This window comes from Channa argus, chromosome 12 (assembly GCF_033026475.1).
Source record: "Channa argus isolate prfri chromosome 12, Channa argus male v1.0, whole genome shotgun sequence".
In the NCBI taxonomy this organism is placed as follows: Eukaryota; Metazoa; Chordata; class Actinopteri; order Anabantiformes; family Channidae; genus Channa; species Channa argus.
In genome coordinates this window covers 23,294,891-23,316,844 of record NC_090208.1, presented here as the reverse complement: position 1 = coordinate 23,316,844, position 21,954 = coordinate 23,294,891, and the positions used below count along the sequence as shown (strand labels likewise).

General features: G+C 39.4%; 2 protein-coding genes across 6 annotated transcripts in view; both read right to left on the bottom strand.

The window, feature by feature from the left end:
* Nucleotides 1–218: 218 nt before the first annotated feature.
* On the bottom strand, nucleotides 219–6,998 carry ndufs2 (NADH:ubiquinone oxidoreductase core subunit S2). Of its 2 annotated transcripts, XM_067524390.1 has the most exons (14): nucleotides 6,846–6,998; nucleotides 6,311–6,414; nucleotides 5,438–5,628; nucleotides 4,942–5,062; nucleotides 4,602–4,714; nucleotides 3,596–3,670; nucleotides 3,366–3,443; nucleotides 3,163–3,248; nucleotides 2,514–2,633; nucleotides 1,675–1,804; nucleotides 1,275–1,370; nucleotides 960–1,043; nucleotides 499–556; nucleotides 219–407 (listed from the first exon to the last, which is right to left on the bottom strand). In XM_067524390.1, the coding sequence occupies exons 1-14, from the start codon at nucleotides 6,950–6,952 to the stop codon at nucleotides 370–372; spliced, it is 1,401 nt and encodes a 466-aa protein (XP_067380491.1). In that variant the 5' UTR covers nucleotides 6,953–6,998; the 3' UTR covers nucleotides 219–369. The 2 variants fall into 2 exon arrangements, with proteins under 2 accessions (XP_067380491.1, XP_067380492.1); XM_067524391.1 differs by lacking the exon at nucleotides 960–1,043.
* Nucleotides 6,999–8,074: 1,076 nt separating this feature from the next.
* Nucleotides 8,075–21,954, bottom strand: part of kirrel1a (kirre like nephrin family adhesion molecule 1a) — a 30,685-nt gene continuing 16,805 nt past the window's right edge. Inside the window, exons 3-15 of one of the 4 annotated variants that reach the window (XM_067523873.1) lie at nucleotides 19,022–19,171; nucleotides 18,776–18,933; nucleotides 18,509–18,659; nucleotides 18,203–18,308; nucleotides 17,828–17,976; nucleotides 17,515–17,642; nucleotides 15,914–16,040; nucleotides 15,591–15,691; nucleotides 13,928–14,144; nucleotides 12,597–12,701; nucleotides 12,262–12,389; nucleotides 11,900–12,013; nucleotides 8,075–10,151 (exon numbers count right to left, since the gene is read on the bottom strand). In XM_067523873.1, the coding sequence (XP_067379974.1) occupies nucleotides 9,489–10,151; nucleotides 11,900–12,013; nucleotides 12,262–12,389; nucleotides 12,597–12,701; nucleotides 13,928–14,144; nucleotides 15,591–15,691; nucleotides 15,914–16,040; nucleotides 17,515–17,642; nucleotides 17,828–17,976; nucleotides 18,203–18,308; nucleotides 18,509–18,659; nucleotides 18,776–18,933; nucleotides 19,022–19,171 (2,297 nt within the window). In that variant the 3' untranslated portion in view covers nucleotides 8,075–9,488. Of the gene's footprint in view, nucleotides 10,152–11,899; nucleotides 12,014–12,261; nucleotides 12,390–12,596; nucleotides 12,705–13,927; nucleotides 14,145–15,590; nucleotides 15,692–15,913; nucleotides 16,041–17,514; nucleotides 17,643–17,827; nucleotides 17,977–18,202; nucleotides 18,309–18,508; nucleotides 18,660–18,775; nucleotides 18,934–19,021; nucleotides 19,172–21,954 lie in introns of all 4 variants that reach the window. The other 3 variants (XM_067523872.1, XM_067523874.1, XM_067523875.1) reach the window with 3 other exon arrangements.

The following is a 21,954-nucleotide window of genomic DNA, read 5'->3' as shown; positions in this document are numbered from 1 at the left end:
TCAGATCTCAGAAGACCACTCCCCCTTCAACAGCAAAACCCGAGGAAGGACTCATAGTCGAAGCTTTGGGCTTTGCTGTCATCTGTAATACTTGATTTTCTTTATTATTTTCAGACAGCACAAGGAAATGAAGCCTTTTGAAAACGAGTAGTGGTGAGACTGTATAAACCCCTCAATTATCATTTCCCACTGAGAGATACAGAAATACAACTCACATCTTTGCTGTTGGGTCATAAAATATTTATTAAGTTTATTTGGACATTGTACATCAATGATTATAATTAGATATCTGTCAAAAGCCTCACTATGCTGCATGGTGAACAGGAAGTGAACCTGCATAACAGACGTGTGAAGAGGAGATCAGATGTGTTAACGGTCAACCTCACCAAACACGATGTCCTGTGTACCTTTAGGAAGAGGAACAAAAGACTTACTTTACTTTTTCAATGACACAATTTTACTTTCAGGAGTTTTTGAACTTTTAAAACACTTTCTTACCAATAATGGCCACTACATCAGCCAACATGTGTCCTTTGGCCATTTTATCCAAACCAGCCTAGAAAGAAGAAACCATTTATTAGTTACCGTTTCTCAGTGTGCACAAGCTCATATAAAAACAAAAATGTATATTCATAACTCATGAGATTACAACCTGAGGTTAATACACTTACTACTCTATTAGTCTGTTTATGCAACTTTGAAGATATTTTTTAGCCTTGAAGACCAAAACTCTAATGATTACATTAAACAGCACTTCATGTACCCATGAGCTAACAGATGGGCAGGAAGGAGGTAGAGCAAAGCTTCTGTGTGCTTTTAAAAATTGTTCTATGGTACTTTATAAAAAGCACTTCATGAACTAAAAGTAGCCTTAAGGACAAGCTGTTAAACATGCTGAATAATTGATACCCGGTGTGTTTAATATTTCACCGCGTCTTATGAAGTTTTTAAGTGCGCACCAAGTGAGCGAATCCCGGAGCTTTGATCTTGCAGCGATAGGGTCTGCTGGAGCCGTCTGATACCAAATAAACACCAAACTCTCCCTGCAAGCCACACACACACACACACACACACTCGAGTAAGCATATTACATCACAGCTAATCCCAAGAGACAAAGGCTCGCCAAATTATTATCAAAGAAAACCCTGTGTGCACACTAGAAATGTTGTTAGAGCATTTACAGAGGTTTTTAAGCATAGGACTATTTAAAGGACATAATTTTTGCAGAACTGTCCAACTTGTACAAATACTCTTCACATTATGGGTAGTCTAACCTTTGGTGCCTCCACAGCTGTGTATGTGGCCCCTGGTGGCACCTGGTAACCTTCTGTGTACAGTTTAAAGTGGTGGATCAGAGACTCCATGGATGTCTAAGACAAGAGACACAACCACACAACACATGGTAAGTCACAATGATGCACATAAAAGTTTGTTTCCATGTTGTATTTAGGTAAAATGTATAGTTGTAATAGTATAGTTTACAGTAGAACTGGTCTAATTCCGATAAAGGGGGTAGTGTGAAGACAAGTTACTGATACCACTGAAATTTTCTGATGAAGCACACGGGAAACCGCAGTGAGGGGAGAAAATGCACCATTTTCCACATTTAACAGCCTGTAGGCTTTTTAAAATAATCTCACAGACTGAAAGGAAAAGCTCCTCTCCTCGGCTCACCTTCATCTCAGACCTCTTGGGTGGGGCCACCTTGGCATCATCCACCTTAATCTCTCCTTCTGGCATTTTGTTAAGCGCCTGGTGCATGATCCTTAGAGACTGCCTCATCTCCTCTACTCTGCACAGATACCTGGACCACACAGAAATCAGCAGTGAGCCACATTCTAGATGCTGATAACATCAACCACAGCTCAGTTCACCGTGACTCACTCTAAAAAGGTCACTGGTGAGGAGTTGATTCAGTAAACAGGCAGCAGGCTGAGCTATTTGTGTCATATAAAACATAATATTTTTCCCCCATTTCTGCCTCTAAACAAAACACTTTCATTGCTGTGTTAATTCTACACGGACAACTGACAGTATTCAGTTTCTTGTGTTGCCACAGTAAACACCTTTAGACTGAGGGTGAACCTTTAATGTTAAAATAACATGAGCTTAGTTCAATGTGGTTTTTTAAGGCAACAGTAATAACATACCTGTGCTCTGCCTGTAAAAATAACAATTTTTTGTGCTGTGTAAAATAGCATATACACTAGTAAGTCGAAAGTGTCAGACAGGTGATAATTCTACTCTTCATTTATTATTAAGGTTAAAGTGGTTAGTGGAGTCGTACTGGACTCCATTATAAGAAGAGGTGGCTTTAATGTTTTGGCCAACTTATTGATTTTAAATTTAAAAAAAAAAAAAAGAGAGGAAATTATAGCATTGTAAAAACTAGAATTCAAAGCAGAGCTGCTGTATTGGATTGCATTAGATTGTACAAGTGTACCGAATAAAGTGAGTTTGAAACAAAAATGACGGGGAAAAAAAACAAAGAAAACATTTCCAAATCTTCGTACCGGTCATAGCAGTCTCCGTTGCTTCCAATGGGGACATCAAACTCCACCTCATCGTACTTGTCATATGGCTGAGACTTCCTCAGGTCCCATTTGATCCCTGAGCCTCTGAGCATCACTCCGCTGGGAGATGGAGAAGAAGAGAGGTCAGAATTATCAGGGTTTCATATACGCCATCAATCATTTATCTTTTAATATTTTATTCAGTCATCTTCTTTTTAAACAAACAAATATGACAAACTACGCACTTCAGGACTTTTTCTCAGGTGTTTTACAGACTAATATAAAGTCTCTTCACAATATAATTAAAACAAGAGCTTGGTCCATCCAAGTTGTAGGAATGTGGTACAATCTACAATTAGCAATATAAATAAAAAAAAAATCTGCAGAGCACCATGTTGTTTGGTCTCTGCTTAAAATACTCCCATACTTTAGATGATCGCAGTCAATTTTTTTTCACTTGCTCATCAGTGGACTCCTACTTGTGACGCATCGACGCACATTATGTAAATCCACCTATTTATGTAATTGATCATGTTGATCCGTAGCTACACCCCTATTTTTTATATTTCTTCATAGAGTCGGTGCCCCTGAAAGACCTGAATTCCAAAAAAGGCTACTGAAGGAAAAGAGATGGGTCTCTTTGCGTTACCTGAAGCCGTAGTTGAGGGCGTCTTCAGCAGAAATCACCCCGATGCCCACAGTACGATTCTTCCAGATACGATTGTTGGTCAGCATCTGCGAAGATGAAATGCAACAGGTTTGAGCATTGACAGACTGGGATATTCACCAGATCATTATCACGTTGTGGGGGGTTTAAAAAAATATCAAACTACACAGACTGTAGTCATTTACCTCTTCTACTTCATCAATTCTAATTGAGAAATTCTTGCACCACTCGTAGATGTCATCCATCAGGCCCAGGGGCAAATCCTGGAACACATTTTAGATCAAGAGTACATTTTGGATTATGCAATTTTTTAAAATAAAAACAATACTAAGGAAGTGGTTTACATATATTATATGCTTGAAACATCTACAGACAATAAAAATAAAGACAAAGATCATTCAGAAAACTTTCCTACCTGATGAACACCACCTGGTCTGACGTATGCAGCATGCATTCTGGCTCCAGATACTCGCTCATAAAATTCAAACATCTGGAAGAAAACAAAAGTTGCACAGTTAGAAGAGAAAATAAAAAGAAAGAAAAGAATATTACTGATTGGTGTCTTGTATAAATGATAAGTAGTGCGATTATAAGCATTTGCTAACACCATCTCTTTCCACGCTGGTATGAAGGTTCACTGCTGAGACACTTACTTGCATGTTAGAAATGTGTTAATCATGTTAGTGATTTTAAGGAAGAACAAAACACACGAAGTTGTACCCTATCAGGGACTTCATGATTTTTTTAAAAACCTGTCTTCAGCTTTTTACTAACCACACACAGGTTTTTTGTTTACTTAGGTCTCCAATGCATTTTATCTTTTCCAAGATTTCCCCTGCTCTTTATTTTAATATTAGTTCATTTCTGGTGCGTATTTAATTGCTATATGTACTTTTATTGCTCTGATTTTATTTAACTCTGTTTTTGAAAGGTACTTAGTAGTAGTGCTTTATTATAATAATAGTCCTTTTACTATTGTTTATGTTTACTATTCAACTTATGAAACTAAATTTACAAATTAAAGTCAAAGATCTGTAGTTTTAGAGGGTTTCTGAGTGAATGTTTAGTGTGTAAAACCTGCAGCTACGACCTGTGAATGAGACCAGATTGAAATTATCTTAAGAAATAAATATAGTATATAGGGTTAAATTATATTAATTATACTGTATATATGGCAGCAGAAGACATCAAGTCTTGACAGTTTTGGGTCACAGATTTCAGGTTTATGACAATAAACCTGAAAAGTTACATAATTTTCTGTAATGTTAATAATTTTTTAGGGAATTTGTCATATATGCTTATGCTGTAGGGGTGTTGTGAAATCCCAGTTTTAGTAGCTTGTAACACATGTGTAAAAATAATATAGGACAGGCTGCTTCTAGACTGATCTGCATTATAAATCAAGCAACAGCACTCCTCACCTTCTCCCTCTCCTCAAACATCCAGAAGAAGGGGGTCATGGCACCAATATCGAGGGCGTGTGTGGTGACAGCCATGATGTGGTTCAGGATGCGAGTCAGCTCTCCAAACAGCACTACAAAGATTAAACACACCCAACCATTTAGAGCACAAATTATTTAACGCAATCACGTACTGTTCTAAGTATTTCTGGTAATACTTCATTAGCAAAAATAATAAGGACAAAAGAATTTACTGGCAGATTGTATATGTACAGGTAAAGAGAATGTACAATGAAAACTTTTTGATTTTATATTGTAACTAAAAGCCTGCAGACATTCTGAAAGTATCTAGTTGTAATACCTCTGATCCACTGTGCACGAAGTGGAGCTTGAATATTGAGCAGCTTCTCCACAGCCAGAGAGTAGGCTTCCTCATTACACATCATGGAAACATAGTCCAGACGGTCAAAGTAGGGCAAAGCCTTTTAGCAGACAAAAAAAGAGAAACTGAAGCAGTCAGGGCACTGAAACCCCAGAAATGTTTAGTAGTATGTGATAAAAGTTTTCTTAAATTATAAAAAAACTCAATTATGTTTATAAGTTCAGGTTAGGTGTGTGATATGTTGTTTGCAGCATCTAAACAGTATTTTGTAGTGTTGAAAAGGGCATTCAGCAATAAGTTATTTTGCAGTTTATTGCCGAGTTGTTTGAATACACCACAGTTGCTTAGCTCTAAAGTTCCTAAGGTTTTAACAGATTTCACAGCTTAAAATGCACATGTACCCTTAAGCTAATTTAACCAGGAACAATCAGATAAGAGCTAGAGATTATAGCATTTACAGCTAATGGTGCACTACCTGCAGGTAGGTCTTGTACTCTATGAGCTTCTCTGTGCCACGGTGAAGGAGGCCAATGTGGGGGTCACATTTCTTGACAGACTCTCCGCTGAGCTCCATCACTAGACGCAGCACGCCGTGAGCTGCAGGATGCTGGGGGCCAAAGTTGAGGGTCAGGTTGGATACCTCCTTCTCTGCAGGAGGATCTTTGTCTGAAAGTAGGAAATAATATATGAGGAAAAAAGAACACACAGTTGTTTAGACAAAAGCAAAATGCATTGCTTAATCCAGTGTAAACAAATGTCTAAAGATAATTTGGGCCTGACTGTATCCACCACAGGCCAAAACTCAAATGGAGTTTCTTATTGACAAACCTGTAACCACAGAAAAGGCTTCCCACTGTATTGATAACCAACTGAGTATTAACTCAAGTTCACTGTATATAGACAGTTACACTGTCACACACTAAGTCAGTCATTAAATAACAAGCTCGTAGACTCATAACACAAAAGGACAGCAATGGAACTATACAAGTTGATGACTTTCATATATTATAAATACAACGGCAAGAAATTTTTCTTCATTTTCTGCATGAATTGGTCAACACTTGAACTTCACCAAGTCACAAATATTAACAAACACAATATTTGCTAGAATATGGCTAAGCTGAAGCCCGTTTTGTAAGGAAGGATGGTTCAAAATTAATCCTAAATGCTGCTGTTCTATCAACAGCTACAGTAGAGAAGGTTCAACTAGTTATTACCACACCGTTTCTGCCATCACTGTTCAGTAAAGACATAAAAGGTCAAAATTGTGCATGTTAAATCTTGTAGTTAGTTTAGAGATTCTTTAACTAGTGACTTTAGAAGTGTAACTGTGCGTACAACTAGTTACCATTCCACGGAGGTGGATTCCATTTCTCATTAATGGCAGTGGGGTACATTACTGCCCCAGCATACTGCTCCATCCACTCCACGTCTGGCTGCCATTGCTTCTGCCTGTAAAAGGGAATGAAAATATTCTTCAGGGCAAAAAAGTGCAAGTTACTTTAGTTTAGTCTTGTAAATGGGTAAAATTATGTGGCCTTACACTGAGCATAAAATACATATAGAATATGTGTGGTAAACACTGACACACGCTGGCTAACCAGACAGCTAATAGGTAACGTTAACGACAAGATATCAAGAAAGCCTACATATCCTGCAACGTAACATTATTCCATATGTCCTATTATAGTTTTGTAAGAAATGTTTTTAAAATCGAAGTAAAAATTGTAGGAGACCACCAGAGCTTTTAGAAGCTGTCGGCTTATAGTGCTAAATAAGCCGACACCTCCAAAAGCTTCCATTAGCATTTTGTTGTGCATATTTCCGTAACATCAACCCAAACAGTCGCACGGTGCATCAAATCTTTTTGTTTGTTGCCTTACCTGTTTTGCAGAACAACACAAGTAGGGCTCAGCAAATTATTATTTAGTATTAATTTTGCTGAAGGACGTCCTAGTTTAGAAAGCGACCTCAACATTGTGGCCGCCATCTTGGCCACCACACAACCTTTAGCCAATGACGTAAAAGAGTTTCTTCTTTTGTTGTTTTGTGAGTGAGTAGAGTTTATGTCTGCCACCTATCGGTACGTTGATATAAGTACCACGTTATGGGCAGTGTGGCTTATGTAAATCACACACACACACACACACACACACACATTTACACACACACACACACACACACATATATATACACCTATATAACCTATATAATCACTTACACATACACACACACACACACACACACACACACATATATAAACATTTATGAAACATTTACAGTGACGATGGCCATCGTGTTGGGTTAACAATTTCATTTTCGTATTATCCATAGCCATACTTTGCAAAGACCTAGGCTAGAGTATGTTGATTTAGGTAAAAAAATTCCCAAATGTACCTGGAGTCATACACAGTACCTAACATCAGTTTGTATTCCTTTTTTTTTTGCAGCCCATGTTGTAAATGTTTCATGTAAAATACATTTTACTATATTATATATGAAAGTATGTTTAAAAAATAACTCCTAAATAAATAAATTACAACAGGTGTAAAATTCTTATCAGCTTACAGGCAACAAATGATTTTATTTAGACAACAGAAGTATTTTATAAAAAACAGTGCTTTTATTTATGTAATACTGTGGAAAAATAATTACATACCATTTTTAAAAAATATTGAAGATAATGAAATTAAAAAATGAGAGTTTGATAATGTTTGTAGTACATCTTTTGAACAGTTTTCCTTGCTACGAAGAACAGTACAATAAGATAAACATTGGAATTTTTCTAAATTCAAAGACACAATAATACAGGATACAGTCCTACCAGAGGTATAAAAGTACTGTAACAGGATTGTGAAAGAAATGATATGGACACTTACTGAAACACACACTCGCACACTTATACACAGACATGCGCAGGCACGCGCACACACACAAACTCACTGTATACACACTGACATGCATACAATAGTCGCGCGCACACTCGAATCAGGTGCTGCACATTTATGATATGCCACCCATAAACACGCAGTCATTCACACACCTACTTTATATAAACACACTGTACAAATCTATGTGTGCGCCAACGCCCACACACACTCCCTCTAGAGTGCTCTCTCTCTCTCTCTCTCTCTCTCTCTCTCTCTCTCTAACACACCCACACACTCACAGTCATACTCTACTACATGTCAGTATTGTGGACAACCCTTCATTGAACCTCTCCATACACATTCTCCTCTGGCCATTTTGGCAGACAGACAATGAGGAATGATTCAAAATGGAAATGTATGACATGTTCCCCTATAAGGCCACTCAGTTCTAAACCCAATGTCTCAGTTTTTCTCTCTGTCTGCACCAGGCTTGTAGTTAAGAGCTCAGAGAAAAATGGCTCCAGCCTACAAAAAATGTCTGGGAAGGACTCAAGGCCTCAAGCCCAGTTTGTAAAGCAACAGTCGCCGATAGAAGGAGCTTCTACTGCATATACATGGTCTAAGGTGAAGAACAACATGAACACTTGGCACTAGGTTTCTTTTATACAACGATACACCCTTCTGATGTGAAATGCGTCCTGAATTCAGGCTCTGCTGTTGGCACAACTTTTCACTCCTTTTCAGTGGATTTCACTCAGACAATAGCCCAAGTTATGTGCACTCAAATTGAAAATTTTGGTCCATACATACACATTACATGTTTTACATTGACAAAAATAATTCTGTAATGTTAAAAAATAGAATACAAAGCTCTAGTCTGGTGTGCAAATAAAAAGAAGACATTACACAGATATAGATATGAGACGTCGAAGCATTAATACTGTAGATGCAGTGCAATATGATGACAACCCTCCCAACCCCACCCCAGTCCCAACTTCTCCCCCCTACGCTGCCTTACAGGCATGATGGCATGGACCACTTTACAGAAGGGCATTCTGGGATACTAAATATATGTGCTTTATGATCATTGAATAGGACAACAGCAAAACAAATTTTAAAAAATGGTGGCCAGAAGTGACTTCCACTCGTTGAGGTTTTTTCCGATCAGAATGTATTTCATAGTCAGTCAGTTTCCATTTAAGACGTCCTCCCTCATCATTTACAAAGTCCATTCATAGCAAAAGCTATGAGCTCCAAAAATCTGTTATCTTATCCTCTTTCTCAGTCTTGCTTTCTGTCCCAGTCTTGATTGTGACTTGCGCCGTCTGCTCTTTTAGAGCTCATATATACAAACCCATCAGGAGTGAGGGAATTCAAAATTGTGTGGAATTTCCCTTCTTTGTCTGATTAAAACTCCTTTTTTCACTCATCTGTTTTCCTCTCTATGAGCCTCCGTGTTTCTCATACCCTCCCTGTCTCATGGGCACAGTCTTCTGACTCTCTGCGCATGGGTGTGTGTGATGTCTTTTTGTGTTATGTATGTTTGTGTTCATGTAAGCATGTCTGTAATTTGGTGTGTTGTTTTCTGTGACACTATTTATAAGATGCTCCCTCGTGCTCGGCTAAGACTGTGAGGTGTTTATGCATCTCTCTGTCTCACACATGAGTCTGCATCCTCTGTGTGTGTCGGCTGTGTGAGTAGTCAGAGTGTTGGGAGGTGTAGGAGAAACGAGTGGAGCTGCCGTACTTCCCCAGTCCAGTCTCTGAGCCTGAAGGAGCTGGGCCCCCAGGACCAACTCCAACCCCAGGGCCCCCCACTCCAGATCCCACCCCATACATCTCATATGATGGGCCAGCTTCCAGCGGGGCCAAGCTGGTTGGGGCAAAACCCATGCGGTAGGTCTGGTAATGTGAGGGGTAACCGTAGTTATCGTAGGCCAGTTGAGAAGTGGAATCCAGGAGGCTGCAGTCCCCCGGGAAGTCGCTGGCTGACGGGGCAGGGTTAGGCGGGGGCTGCTGGCTCTGGCCCCCACGAGTGAAAGTGTTGAACTGGGCATAGCTAATGTGGGACAGTCTGGAAGGAGGTCGGGGGTCGTAACAGGCCTGTGGGCGCACAGGGGAAGTGAGGGGGCCAGGGGGACCAGGGGCTCCTCCACTGGCCGTGGCTCCTGAGCCACCCGTGCTGCTGCTAATAGATGCAGCTCCCCCCGGTGTTCCTGTGGGGGAGCGGTAGTCAGAGTAGTGCATGGTGGAGCGAGAGGCAGGGCGACCTTCATCATGGGTGGAGGCTCGCACATTGTAGTAGCCATTGGTGGGGTCCTGAACACAGAGAACAGATTTTTTTCTGTTAGTGTGCAGACAGCAAAAGGGCTCCATAATAATATTGTTCTACTTTTTTCTGATGTCCAAAGAGCGATTCTCTCTCTTTAATTCTCACGCAGGTCCTGTTTTCATTAGGATTTTGCTGTGACAGCAGATTGCTTATTTTTGTGATTCAGCTACTTGATATCCTGTTCAGAAATATTTGCAAATCAAGTTGTGGGGCAAACATACACCAACTGCATGTGCAAATTACAATTACATGCTCCTACAAAACTTTAGGAGCGATCAAGCAACACTGGTGTGGTGAAGCACCTTAATTATGTCAGCTTTTGATAAAGAGAAAACAGGAAAAACACTTTATGTCTTCTACACATTGCAGGAGACATCTCACCATCATCTTAGTCTTTATCTGGCTGTTAGCAGCTTCCCTGTTCCTTAATAAACAGGATTTAACAACAGCATGCTCAAAACTTAATTTCTGGTATGTTTACAGACTTTTCACTTTAACTTGAGTGCAATTTCTCTTATGTTGCCAGTGTGAGCAAACATACTTAAAAACCTGCTTTGACATACAGTATTACATTATATAGTATGTGATTGGGTTATAGGTTAACAGGAGCCTCTAGTTCTTCACAACATGATGGCTCCCTGTCAACATGTATGCGTTAACCTCGGGTTTTCTGGGTGAAGATGATTGCGTTCCCTGCTCAATACAGCCCGTGCTGAGTGCTCTAATGTAGCTCCACTGCTATTTCAAAAAAACGTTCTACCATCTAATCGCCATTGCCATTCCCAGCCTTCTCCCCAACCCAACTCTGTTTAACTGCTTTGGTGCTTCAGGCAGCGGGGAGAAGAAAAAAACAGTCTGGCTGAGGCTGTTGTCGGGGTGATCTAACCACCTCCTGGGGTGGATTCATGTCTGTGTTTCTTCAAAGTGATCCAAGGCAGCACTCCAGCTTGAGGGGTTTGCCCTCACAAAATATTCATAGGGGGGAGGTTCAGTGAAACATTTTGGCAGCGTTATGCGTGAAAATGCATTCATCACCTTGGCCCAACCATACAGTGTCAAAATGTATGATTTACACTAGCTGAATAGTCAGAATATGCCTCAACTTCATTTTTTCACACTTTTCTTTTCTTTTTTCTACTATTATTTACTATTATCTACTATTTTCTATCTTTTTCAATTATTCTATTGCCTTTAAATATTTTCAGGATAAGTAAGCCAGATTCCTAAGTAATAAAAGACGGTAGTTAGCTTACAGTTGAACTGAGAGTGAACGGCAGAAAGGATGAAAGGAGCTCTAGCATTTAAAGAAAAGTGAAAGGTAATGAAGTTATTAAAAAAATGTATGGGTTTGTTTATGTATAAAATATGTAGTGTGCAATTCCTCTGACTTCATTTTCTGTTTCTTAGTCTGGCAGATACTCCCGTCAGTGGGAGGCAACACTGTACATCTTTGGATCAACGTCCTCACTCACATTCACCATGTCAGTAATGATTAGGATATTTGCAGCCCTCTGAGGAATAAATAGAATGAAACTTGCTCTGGATATGAATTCAACAAGAGCTTAATCTGAGTACATTTTCACGTCAATGTATTGTTTTTTTATTACTCTATGTGTTTTTGTCTGCCTATACATTTCAGTAATTGTAAAACTTTTTACCCTTTAGTTGAAACAATTCTGCTTCTTAGGTTTTGACTTGATAGAAATGGGTGCCTCTGACATTAATGTGATCTCACCTTTAGATCATACTCCTGGCGGGTGTCCAGGGTGTCACTGCGGAGGTCAGACTTGAGCTCTATGTCATCTTTAAAGGGCTGATTGGAGGGAGAGAAGGACACAGAGGGGAGAAACTAAACCATCAAACAACAGAATAAAACAAAAAGGAGGAGAGAAGGTGCCATAACAAAACAGAAGAGGGAAGGAGGCAACAGAGTGTGACAGGAAAAGAGAAAATGGTATTAAAAGTGTTAAAAAGCTTACAGTGGAAAGCAACAAGTTTGGTTTTGGTCAAAAGGTGTAGAGTAGGCAGAGGTTACTGAGTTAATCTGAGGTTTTCTCAAAACTACAGGCTGTATAAACAGTGACCGCTGCTGCTCACCGAGTACATGGCCTTGACCATGCGCGAAGCCGTGGACACGCTGCCAGAGTCCTCCTCTAAGCTGTGGGTCTCCTTGTTGATCGTCTCCACCTTGATGTCGGGCTTACCCAGCGTGACCCCGCGCCGACCTAGAAACAAAACATGAAGCAGTTGAATACAGCTGGAAACACACACACTAACAAATCTTGCATGCATGATTTCATGCGCTAGAGGAGCAAGTTCAGAGGGGAACTAAATCCATATGCTAGAGAGGAAGTTGTAGGTGTGATTTGTTTTGGTTTGCCGCAAGCATACGGTTTGCCGTATGTGTAAAGCACATGGAGACCATGACTCACTGCCTTTGCGCTGCCGGTAGAAGATAAGAACAAGGACCAGCAGAAAGATGAACAAGAGGATGGTTGAACCCACTGTCCCACCAGCTATTAGTCCTACAGGGACGTCTTCTGATGTGAGGTTGAAAGAGAAAAATAGAGACAGAGAGGGAAATGGTAAGTTAGTGATTGCAATCTCCGTCATAGTTTTGGGAAGTCCCATTTTCAAAACAGTTCACACACAGGCCCCAACAGAAAATCACTGTCCAAAATGACACATTTTGTTTGCAAAATCCTCTCACACAAAGCAATTTGCCCTCAACCAACACAAGTTGTAGTCAAACTCTACACTCAATCAGTCACTACACAGTAGTCAACAAAATACAAAATAAATCAATATAAACATCCCAATATCCCACTGTGATTTTATTAGAAATAACAAACCCTGGTGCACTCGGCACCTGCTCTTTTTGGAGAGGGCATGTTAAAAAAAGAGATTTCTTTAGAAGGTTATCGTTACTCATTCATATGTGCAGGTTTGACATGTCTTAATCATGCAGGATATACAATGAGCATCCAGACTAGTCCAATTCAGACACTCAATATGCCACAGCTTTGTTTTAACGGTAATGCATACGATTTTCATTCTTTTTCCATATTGTTTAACCCTAGAAAAGCTGAACACTGTAAACACAAAAGTGAGAATACAGAAAAAGTAAAAAGAAACAAAATGCACCTTAAGGTTGGAAATATATATTTAAAAAAATGAAAACGAAGACTTAAAAAACTTTTACATTTAGTCCATTCAATCCTGTGAATTAGGCCACAGGTTCTCATCAATTGTTTTTCGTTCGTCTTTGATCCAGACTTGCAAATTTCACCACAGAGAAGCATCTTTTATAGATGATATAAACTGATCACTGATTGAAGAATTTTGTGGATTGCACACATTTTCATTAGGGATTCATAATTTTGCAAATAATTTCTATCTGCTGGGAAAATGTCCAAGTAGATTGTGATGAAAATCAAGTAGATCCCAGTTTCATAATACGCATCTCAGCATTTGAGAAAGGATTTGAGTTTTTTTTTGGTAAGTCTTTGGACACGCTAACAATTTGAAAGATAAGATTTCTACTGTGTTAGAAAGGTGATGATGAAAATCACAGTATCATAGATTCCCAGTGTCATAAAATTTATCTTAGCGATTGAGAAAAACTGTCATGGCTGCACTAGCAAAATACAGTATTAACATTAGGTACCACTAGTTTATTAACCTATATCACATGGTTTCTCCTCCACATTTTAAACTTGACCAAAATAATTGAAATATCTATTGTATAGTGTCCGTAACACACCATTTTCTTCCAGTGTGATGATCATGGTGCCTGGGCCAAATGAGTTCCAGGCTGTGCAGTTGTAGGTGGACAAGAAGTCAGACTCCATCACATTGTTGATAGTCAGGGTGGAGAGAACGCCACCGCCCTCGGCTGATGGTTTGCTCTGTTCCACAGTGTATCTCTCCAAAAGTGTCCCCTTCTCCTTCTCCCACACATTCTCCTTCCATGCCCACACCTGCACATATACACAAGCATACAGATAGAAAATCTTAATAGATTCCATTACAATTAGTTAAGCGCTATTTGCAATAGATTTTTTATCCTCAGGATGTTGTGTAATGAAATTCTATTAATTGAGACTATATCAGATAATAATTCATAATTGTCTGAATCCCTTCTTATCTATTTGTAACCAGCAATGTTTTTCAGGGTTTAACCTCACTCCCTTCACTCAATCAGTAAGCACAATCTGTTTCAAACAGAGCTAAAATGACCACATGTGCAATTGCTATAGTGTATATACAGTAATTGGATGTCAAATGTGTTTATTCCTGCAAAAATACATACACATCAATATCTAAAAAATGTAGAAGCTTGAAAACAGAGGGAATCAACTAGGCTGGCTATATCTGACACTATCATGCCCACCTTCCACAGAGAATCACTGTTTTCACTATTTCCAGGCTCATGCTAAGCAATGCTAACCACTTTAGAAGCTACAACCAGCTGCTGAAGCTTTCTTTTTTAAGTCTTGGTAAGGAACTGAATGAACTTTTTACCCAGAATTGATAAAAACTAAAATGAATGAATTAAATCATTTTGTTGATTACAGGCATGGCAGAAAAAAAAACCCTCACAAATCTACATAGAGTACAGTACATACTCACATGTAAACGCATACATTGCATGACTTCCTAGCAACAGTTTGCATGTTTCTGCAGACTGAAACTGAGTTGGGCGGGGATAACTGAACCGGCGAGAATCTTGCACATACTCCAACTTTAAAACCACTAAAAGCAGCTGTATTATTCAGCACAAAAGCACTGTACTGAGGCCAGTTAATTATGCATAAGCCCACATGTTCCCATAATCTGCCCACTTACTCCAGAGAAGGAGAATTTCCTGGCTGTGGCGTTTACTGGGACAACTGTTCCTTCCTTTATATTTTATAAATCTTATTCTGTCCCAGCGTCCACCACTTGCATTAGAAGCGAGCTCTGCGAGTCAGGATAGATCAGTCACAGAGAAACACAGCCAAGGGACTACTACTACTACTACTGCGTCTTTGCGATACAGACAAGTGGAGAAAGCATCAGAGCTGATTTCTGACGCAGGAGCTAAAAGCGGACTGGCTTAGTGTTGGTTTGTTTATGTGACAAGATAGAGGAACATTCTGGAAGAGTTTAAGGGTGAGTCACCACTCAAAAAGAAAAGGGGACAGTGCCTAAAAGCATTTAGTGGAGTGGAGCCATTAGGAACAGGAAGGTACAGTAACAGTAAAAAACTAACTGATGTCAGACTAAAAGGATAAACCTTGTGTTTTTATGAATAAAGTTTTTCATTAGCATTTTTCCGTCTAATAAATTAATGCGGAGCTAAGATTTTAGAATTGTTGTTGTTGGTTAGGTGCCAAAATGTTTTATGGCAACCCATTTTTTTCACATCTTAACTTTCTACTTACAATCTTATCTGGAGGAGGTGTACTGGCTATGTAGCACTTCACCTCTCCTCTCTCCCCTCTCACTGCATACTGGACTGGATCACTAGAGATGATGGGAGGACCTGCACTGGCCAAAACAAAAAGACAGTTGAGTGTATCCGATGGAGAGAAATGGATGCCTCTATATCACACAACCAAAGTCATCGATTTTAACGTTTTTTTTTTTTACTTTGACTACTGTGGCCAACTTTTTTTTGTATTAATTGGCAGGCTGACCCTTATTGAAAGCCCAAGATTTGTATCTACAAGTACTGTTACATTAAGTTGTGTGGATGTTTTCTGACCATTGACTGTGAGCGTGACCTCAGTCTCTCCTACTCCAATCCGTGGCACGATGGCCTTACATACATACTGGCCAGCATCCGCCTGGCTGACCGACTTCAAATACAGCTGGTTGCTGTTGCTCAGTACCTGTGGGGTATGAAAAAATAATACAAATATATACAAGGTAAATCTACTAAACAGAGAAAATCATTTTTATGCCCACATGTACATGAGTAGATGTAAGAATAACATGTACCTCACCTTTCAAACATTATATAAGATCATGTTACATACAGTATTTGCATGTCTGTCCTGATTTCAGTATATGTGTTTTACTACTCTGACCCTAACTGTCGAACAATTCAAACTTGCACACCTGCTTTTTTAGCCCATCATAAAGGTTTTCCAGTTGCCTAGCAACCACATCCATTGGAAAATTAGTTGTGTTCAAATTATGGCTAAATATAAAACCACCTAGTGAGAGAGAAAAATACCTGAACTAGACAGATTATAAAGATTTGTGTGTAGGCCAAATCTGTCCAAAGTCTGTGATAAGAAAGATTTTATTTACTGTGCTGCAACTCTCTTGTATTTTAGTCCTCGTCCCTCCTCCAAAGCTCCTCCTCCTTGATATTTTATCTTAGCACAGGAGTCAGTGCAGTTAACTTTAACAGACTGTTTACTACTCAAACAGGCTCATGAGTCCATGCCAACCAGTGCCAATGCGTACATACACTAACTTCCCATGTCTTTAGTGTCTTGTCTGGTGTACACAATACATGATAAAAACAAACAGTGATTGTTAGACTTTAGCTGAAAAAAATATTTTTTGCACAACTTAAATTAAATTTGACCATAGAGCTTAAAGTAAAAGGATTACATTTAAGGAAATACAGTTATATCAGTAGGGGTCAAACAATTCACCTCAATATCCTTTTCAAAACATCATACATCATGTTTCAGTCCTCTCATTTTACAAGTAAGATAATTAATTAACATACATTAACATGTATTCCTCCTATGGTATGTCAATCAACAAAAAACATATTTTCCATTGGTTTCTTAGTTTTTCCTTTTTTATGTAGCTTACAGCTCTTTCAGAATCTCTAAACCTAAATTTAACATATATTCACTATTCCTCTCTCTGTGCTTCCTGTCTGTAACTTATTTGTCAAAAAAGAAATACTTTAGAGAATGTTATTTACCACATGACATTACTTGACATTCTATATAAAGGAACAGCCATGTTTGTCATATTCTGCTGTTTGCGCTGTAAATGCTTTGAGATAATGTCATCAAAAATCCTATCCAATAGTATACAGTATATTGCTCTTGCTCTGCTCCAAAACTTACATTTAGAAGGACAACATTATGAGTATAGAATACAAACACACATCACATACAATCCAATCTTTACTAATAAAAAGAATATGAGATAACAAGAATATAACAATAAAAGAAAGAAATCAGGTGACAGTTAAAAAGAAGAAGAGAAATATCAATTTGTACCGACAGAAAATGCTTTTGTAAACACAGGGAAAAAAGCGTAAACTGTAAAAATAGTGTGAATACAAAAAGTGTTCAAAGACTCATGTGAAAGCGTGGGATCTTAGCATCTTACCATGTTTGAACCCTTTTTAAACCAGGTGAGTGTGAGTGGAGGGTTTCCAGCCCATTTGCAGTTGAGGCTAACATCAGAGTCGACATCAACTGTTTTTGGCTGCGGCTCCACCAACAGGATTGGACCGACTAGAGACAAAACAGAGAGTTCTTTGTTATGTTTGAGTAATGATGCAGTAAGACTGACGAAGAGACTCTGCTTTGAAAAAAGAAATACAACAATGGTGTGTTTTTTTACATCTGACTCTACACTGTGGTGAGTGAAGTGGGCCACAAGTGACTGAACAAGGTGAGATGAGTATTGTGTGACTCACAGTGAACATCCACCAGGATGCTGACATTTGTCTTGCCAACAGCATTGAAAACCAGACAGGAGACGGGCTCAGTGAAGAAGGAGTGGTCGGCCTTAGTGGTGAACACACTCTCCCTGGCACCCTGCAGCACCACACCACCCTTAGCCCACCTAGGATTTACACACATTATATGTACTTCGCATATGCTCTACATGGATTTTCAAATACAAAATAATGAACTATGCTAAGTAAGATTAAGAAGCTTTGAAAGCACTGGCATTAAAAAAAAAATCATTCAAAAACAAAATGGAATGCTTCTGCCGTACAATTTGGCCAAGTAACCATTACTTTAGGAAGTATAGCAAAACCGAGAATGTTTTTTATGTGTAAGCAGACCTGTAGCCCATAATAGGAGGGTTGGCATGAGCCTGGCAGGTGAAGGTGACTCTTTCCCCCTCCAGGACAGAGCGAGGCTCAATGGACAAGGTCACTGTTGGTGGGTCTAGAAGAGAGAGAGAGTCTCACATAAAACTACATATAATGTTTTTTATAACAGCTATAAAAAATGTAGCTGGTGGCAGATGCCGTACTTTTAAAAATGCTATAAACACTATAATCATTAAAAGACAGTACAATATATACAATATATTTTATTCCTCAATTTGTCGTCTATGTCTTCTAAACTAAGAAAGCATCACTCACGGTGGACGTTGAGGGTGACGGTTGTGCTCTTGCCAGTGGGAATAGCCAGATTTGTGGCCACACAGCTGTAGTTCCGGCCAGTGTCAGTATCAACAGGCTGGATGGGCAGGTAGCTTCGTGTGGTCACTCTCTTCCTGTCTGAAAGCACCTCCTGTGGATGGTTATAGATAGAGGCCATAAAAAAGATTAATATGAATTATACAATGTGACTGTAAATACAGGGATGGATTTCTTTGTGCATGTGTGGCTTTCTTTCTTTAGACTTACAGTGGCACTGTAAGCGCCATCCACAGGCAGACCATCTCTGAGCCACTCAATCATAGAAGGGGGTTTAGCACCTCGAGACACACAGCTCAGGTTGTAAGACTCCCCTGCATTCAACAACACCTCTGGACCCCCATCTATCACTGGGTCATCTGGGGGGACTGAAGTGACAGAGAGGGCAGTATCAGAAACACCATTTCACACACTGTATATAGACATGCACACATATAGACACACATGCAAACGTACTGAGGACAGTGAGTTTGGCCCTCCTGGACCTCAGGGCAGCATCAGGGGCCTGGCACTCATACAGGGAATCATCAGACAGATCAGCTGACAGGATCTCCAGGTTGTACTGGCCCAACTCCTGGACACGCAGCACACGGTACCTTGGCCAGGCTGAGTCACAGAGACACAGAGGTCTTTCATGTAAGGCATATGCCATTTAAAAAAAATATATAAAGTGATATGAATGTCAAAAGAGGAACAAATACAAGAATAATTTTAAAATGCTTATACTGATCACCTTTTTGATATAGCATCACTTACCAAGCATCCATTGTTCCTGTTTGTCTATGTGTGAATCCTGGCTGGTAGAAAATGTATCTAACTATATCTGAACTGCCAAATAGAGACTACACATGGCTCAGGATGCCTCTGGTGTGCATCAGATATTTGAAATAATACAACACCACGCAGCATTGTCAAGTTAATAACTAACAATCTTTGCCATACATGAAGCAAAAATTGTACTTTTTTCTACAGCAGTGTACATGACACCAGAGAGATGATGTGACCAGCCATACACATTCACACATTGCTTGATGCGCACAGTCACCCACAGGCCACACAGCCTCTCCAGTCCTCCCGTTCCCTTCCCCCATCCATCACACAGCCCAGCTGTGTCACTGGTCTACATTCTCACCATTAGGTGGCATGCATGCTCTCTTTCACCAGCAGGGGGAAAAGATGAATGCATTATGACAGCAACGTTTTAGAGGACTCAAATCGACTCCAGTCTGTGGTGCAGAATTCATGTTTGGCGCCCAGACATAGATCACATGTGAAATTCTGTGCTGTCATTTTCATGTGCAGCTTCCAAATTGTGCTTTGCTGCCTGCCCAACCTTGTGTGTCCTTTTGTTTCTGCATGCATGTGACCGTGCCTTATATACATGCATTTGCATGTAAAATGTTGAGAGCAAGAAGCGTGTGAAAAGCACAAAGAGGGGAGAGCAGAGGGACAGAGCCTCATACACAAAAACTGAGATTGTACATGTCCATGAACAGCCAGTGTTCATTCACATGTTTTTATTTAAAAGCATTGGCTTCAAGCACTGGACCAATACAGTAACAATATGATTAAAAGAAGGGAGGGAGAAAAAGAAAGAATGGAGAAGGGACAGATGAGGACAAAGGCAAGGAGAGACAGAAGGTTTGACACGACGAGAAGGGAATGAACTGAGAGTGTCAAGCAAAATGAAGATAAAAAGAGAAAACGAGAAGTTAAATGAAGAACAGCAGATGGCTCAACACATCAGAAGCATCAGAAAGAAGGAGAAAAGGGAGAGGAAAGGCCAGATAACTAAAATAAAATAAGACAATAAGACAATGTAAAAAGAAAGTAAGACAATGCAAAGGATTGGCGAGGAAATTTAAACAAAAATAGAAAACAATGAAGTACAAGAGTCTGAGGAAAAAAGCAACAACAACACAAACAAAGCATCAGCACATGATGCACTCCCTCTCCGGAGCAATTGCTTAAAAAATAAACTACAGTGGCTGTCATTGTCTACACAAAACATTTGTTTTGACCAGTAATTGCACAGCGCCCCTTTGGGCTAATAAGTACAACTCTGAAAATGCTGCAACACAGTGATGAGATGCATCATTCCCTCAAGTTTTGTCAAAGTCAGAAAAGCAGTGATTAAATTATTGTTGACAGACAGAAGACAGGGATAACTGATAAATCAAACAGGAAATGCAATTGCAAAAATGTATGCAAAGAAAAGGTCGAGTGAGAACAATACGGCCTGGGAGCTGCACAGTTGAATGTATTAGTTGATGAGTCTACCTTTAAATAAAATCTTTAAAGAAACAATTAGCCAGTTGATATGATAGAGGTGATGATGTAATGCTCCTGAACCAAGCTGGGTGTCAGAGTTTAAAATGTGCCTGTTTGAGCTTAGAGTTTACCATCAAACAATTGATGATATGTGCAGTTTGTGGCTATGTTTAACATCAGCCTAAATAAGTGCACAGTTTGCCACAATCTGATGTGATGGGATAGCTGTTGTAGTAGTTAAGTTATCTTTCAGTAGCATGTCAGCAGCCTTTTACATCTCCGGGGCAAAAAAGCTCAGCTGGCACAACCTAGCTGTAACTAAAACAATCAGCAGCAAAAATGTTTTGTCAGCATACATTAGCCACCACAGTTTCAAACACTCAATGTCATACTGACAGTGGGTGAGCGTGAAGGGTGTTGTGGAGAAGTTGTGATTTGGATGCATCTAAAGAAACAAATTTCACACCAGCAGGAGTAGCCTAGTCTTATTTAGTTAACAGTTTTTTAAATGGGTGTGGACTAGGCGGGACCCAAATATTGGTTTTAAATTTTTGGAAATAAAAGTCTCTGAAACACAGATGACCCACACTTTGTGCTGTCGATGAAGGATCTTTAGACAGATTAAGGCACATGGTGATACTTTCTTAGTGTGAAACGCATGCACAAAGGCAAATGAAAGGAAGAGAGGATAAGAGACATCAACAGAAGAAATATCCATCCAATATCCAAGGTATGTAAATATTCAATAAGCTGTTTGATTAGGTTAACAATGAGTGTTGGTTATATAGCAATCACACGCGTTCAACAGAGATTGTTGATTGGTCATTCCTGTTGTCAGCTTACCTTTTCATTTAAGATCAAACTTCTTCTCTGTTTTTATTTATTTATTATTATCAGCATAGCTGTCACCAACCACCAACCTCAGACCTACTTTGTACTGGTTACGATAAATAAATGACAGTAAATATACTGTGATATATCTTAATGCACCGTTTTGCCTAAATACTGCCTCACATAGTTGCTATCATGTCTTTAAACTGGTTTCATATTAGCTGAGCTACTTTACAACGTTTCCAGGTGATACAGTTTGTGAACTGTAGGTGGCCCTTTTTTGAGAT

Bases quoted from the DNA above. Each gene is read 5' to 3' on its own strand.
- ndufs2 (XM_067524390.1), bottom strand. From the start codon at position 6,952: ATGGCGGCCACAATGTTGAGGTCGCTTTCTAAACTAGGACGTCCTTCA. The intron at 1,805-2,513 runs GTACGAAGATTT...TGTGTGGTCCAG, and splicing joins AACGGAGACTGCTATGACCG to GTATCTGTGCAGAGTAGAGG. The intron at 1,371-1,674 runs GTGAGCCGAGGA...CTCTTGTCTTAG, and splicing joins CCAAGAGGTCTGAGATGAAG to ACATCCATGGAGTCTCTGAT.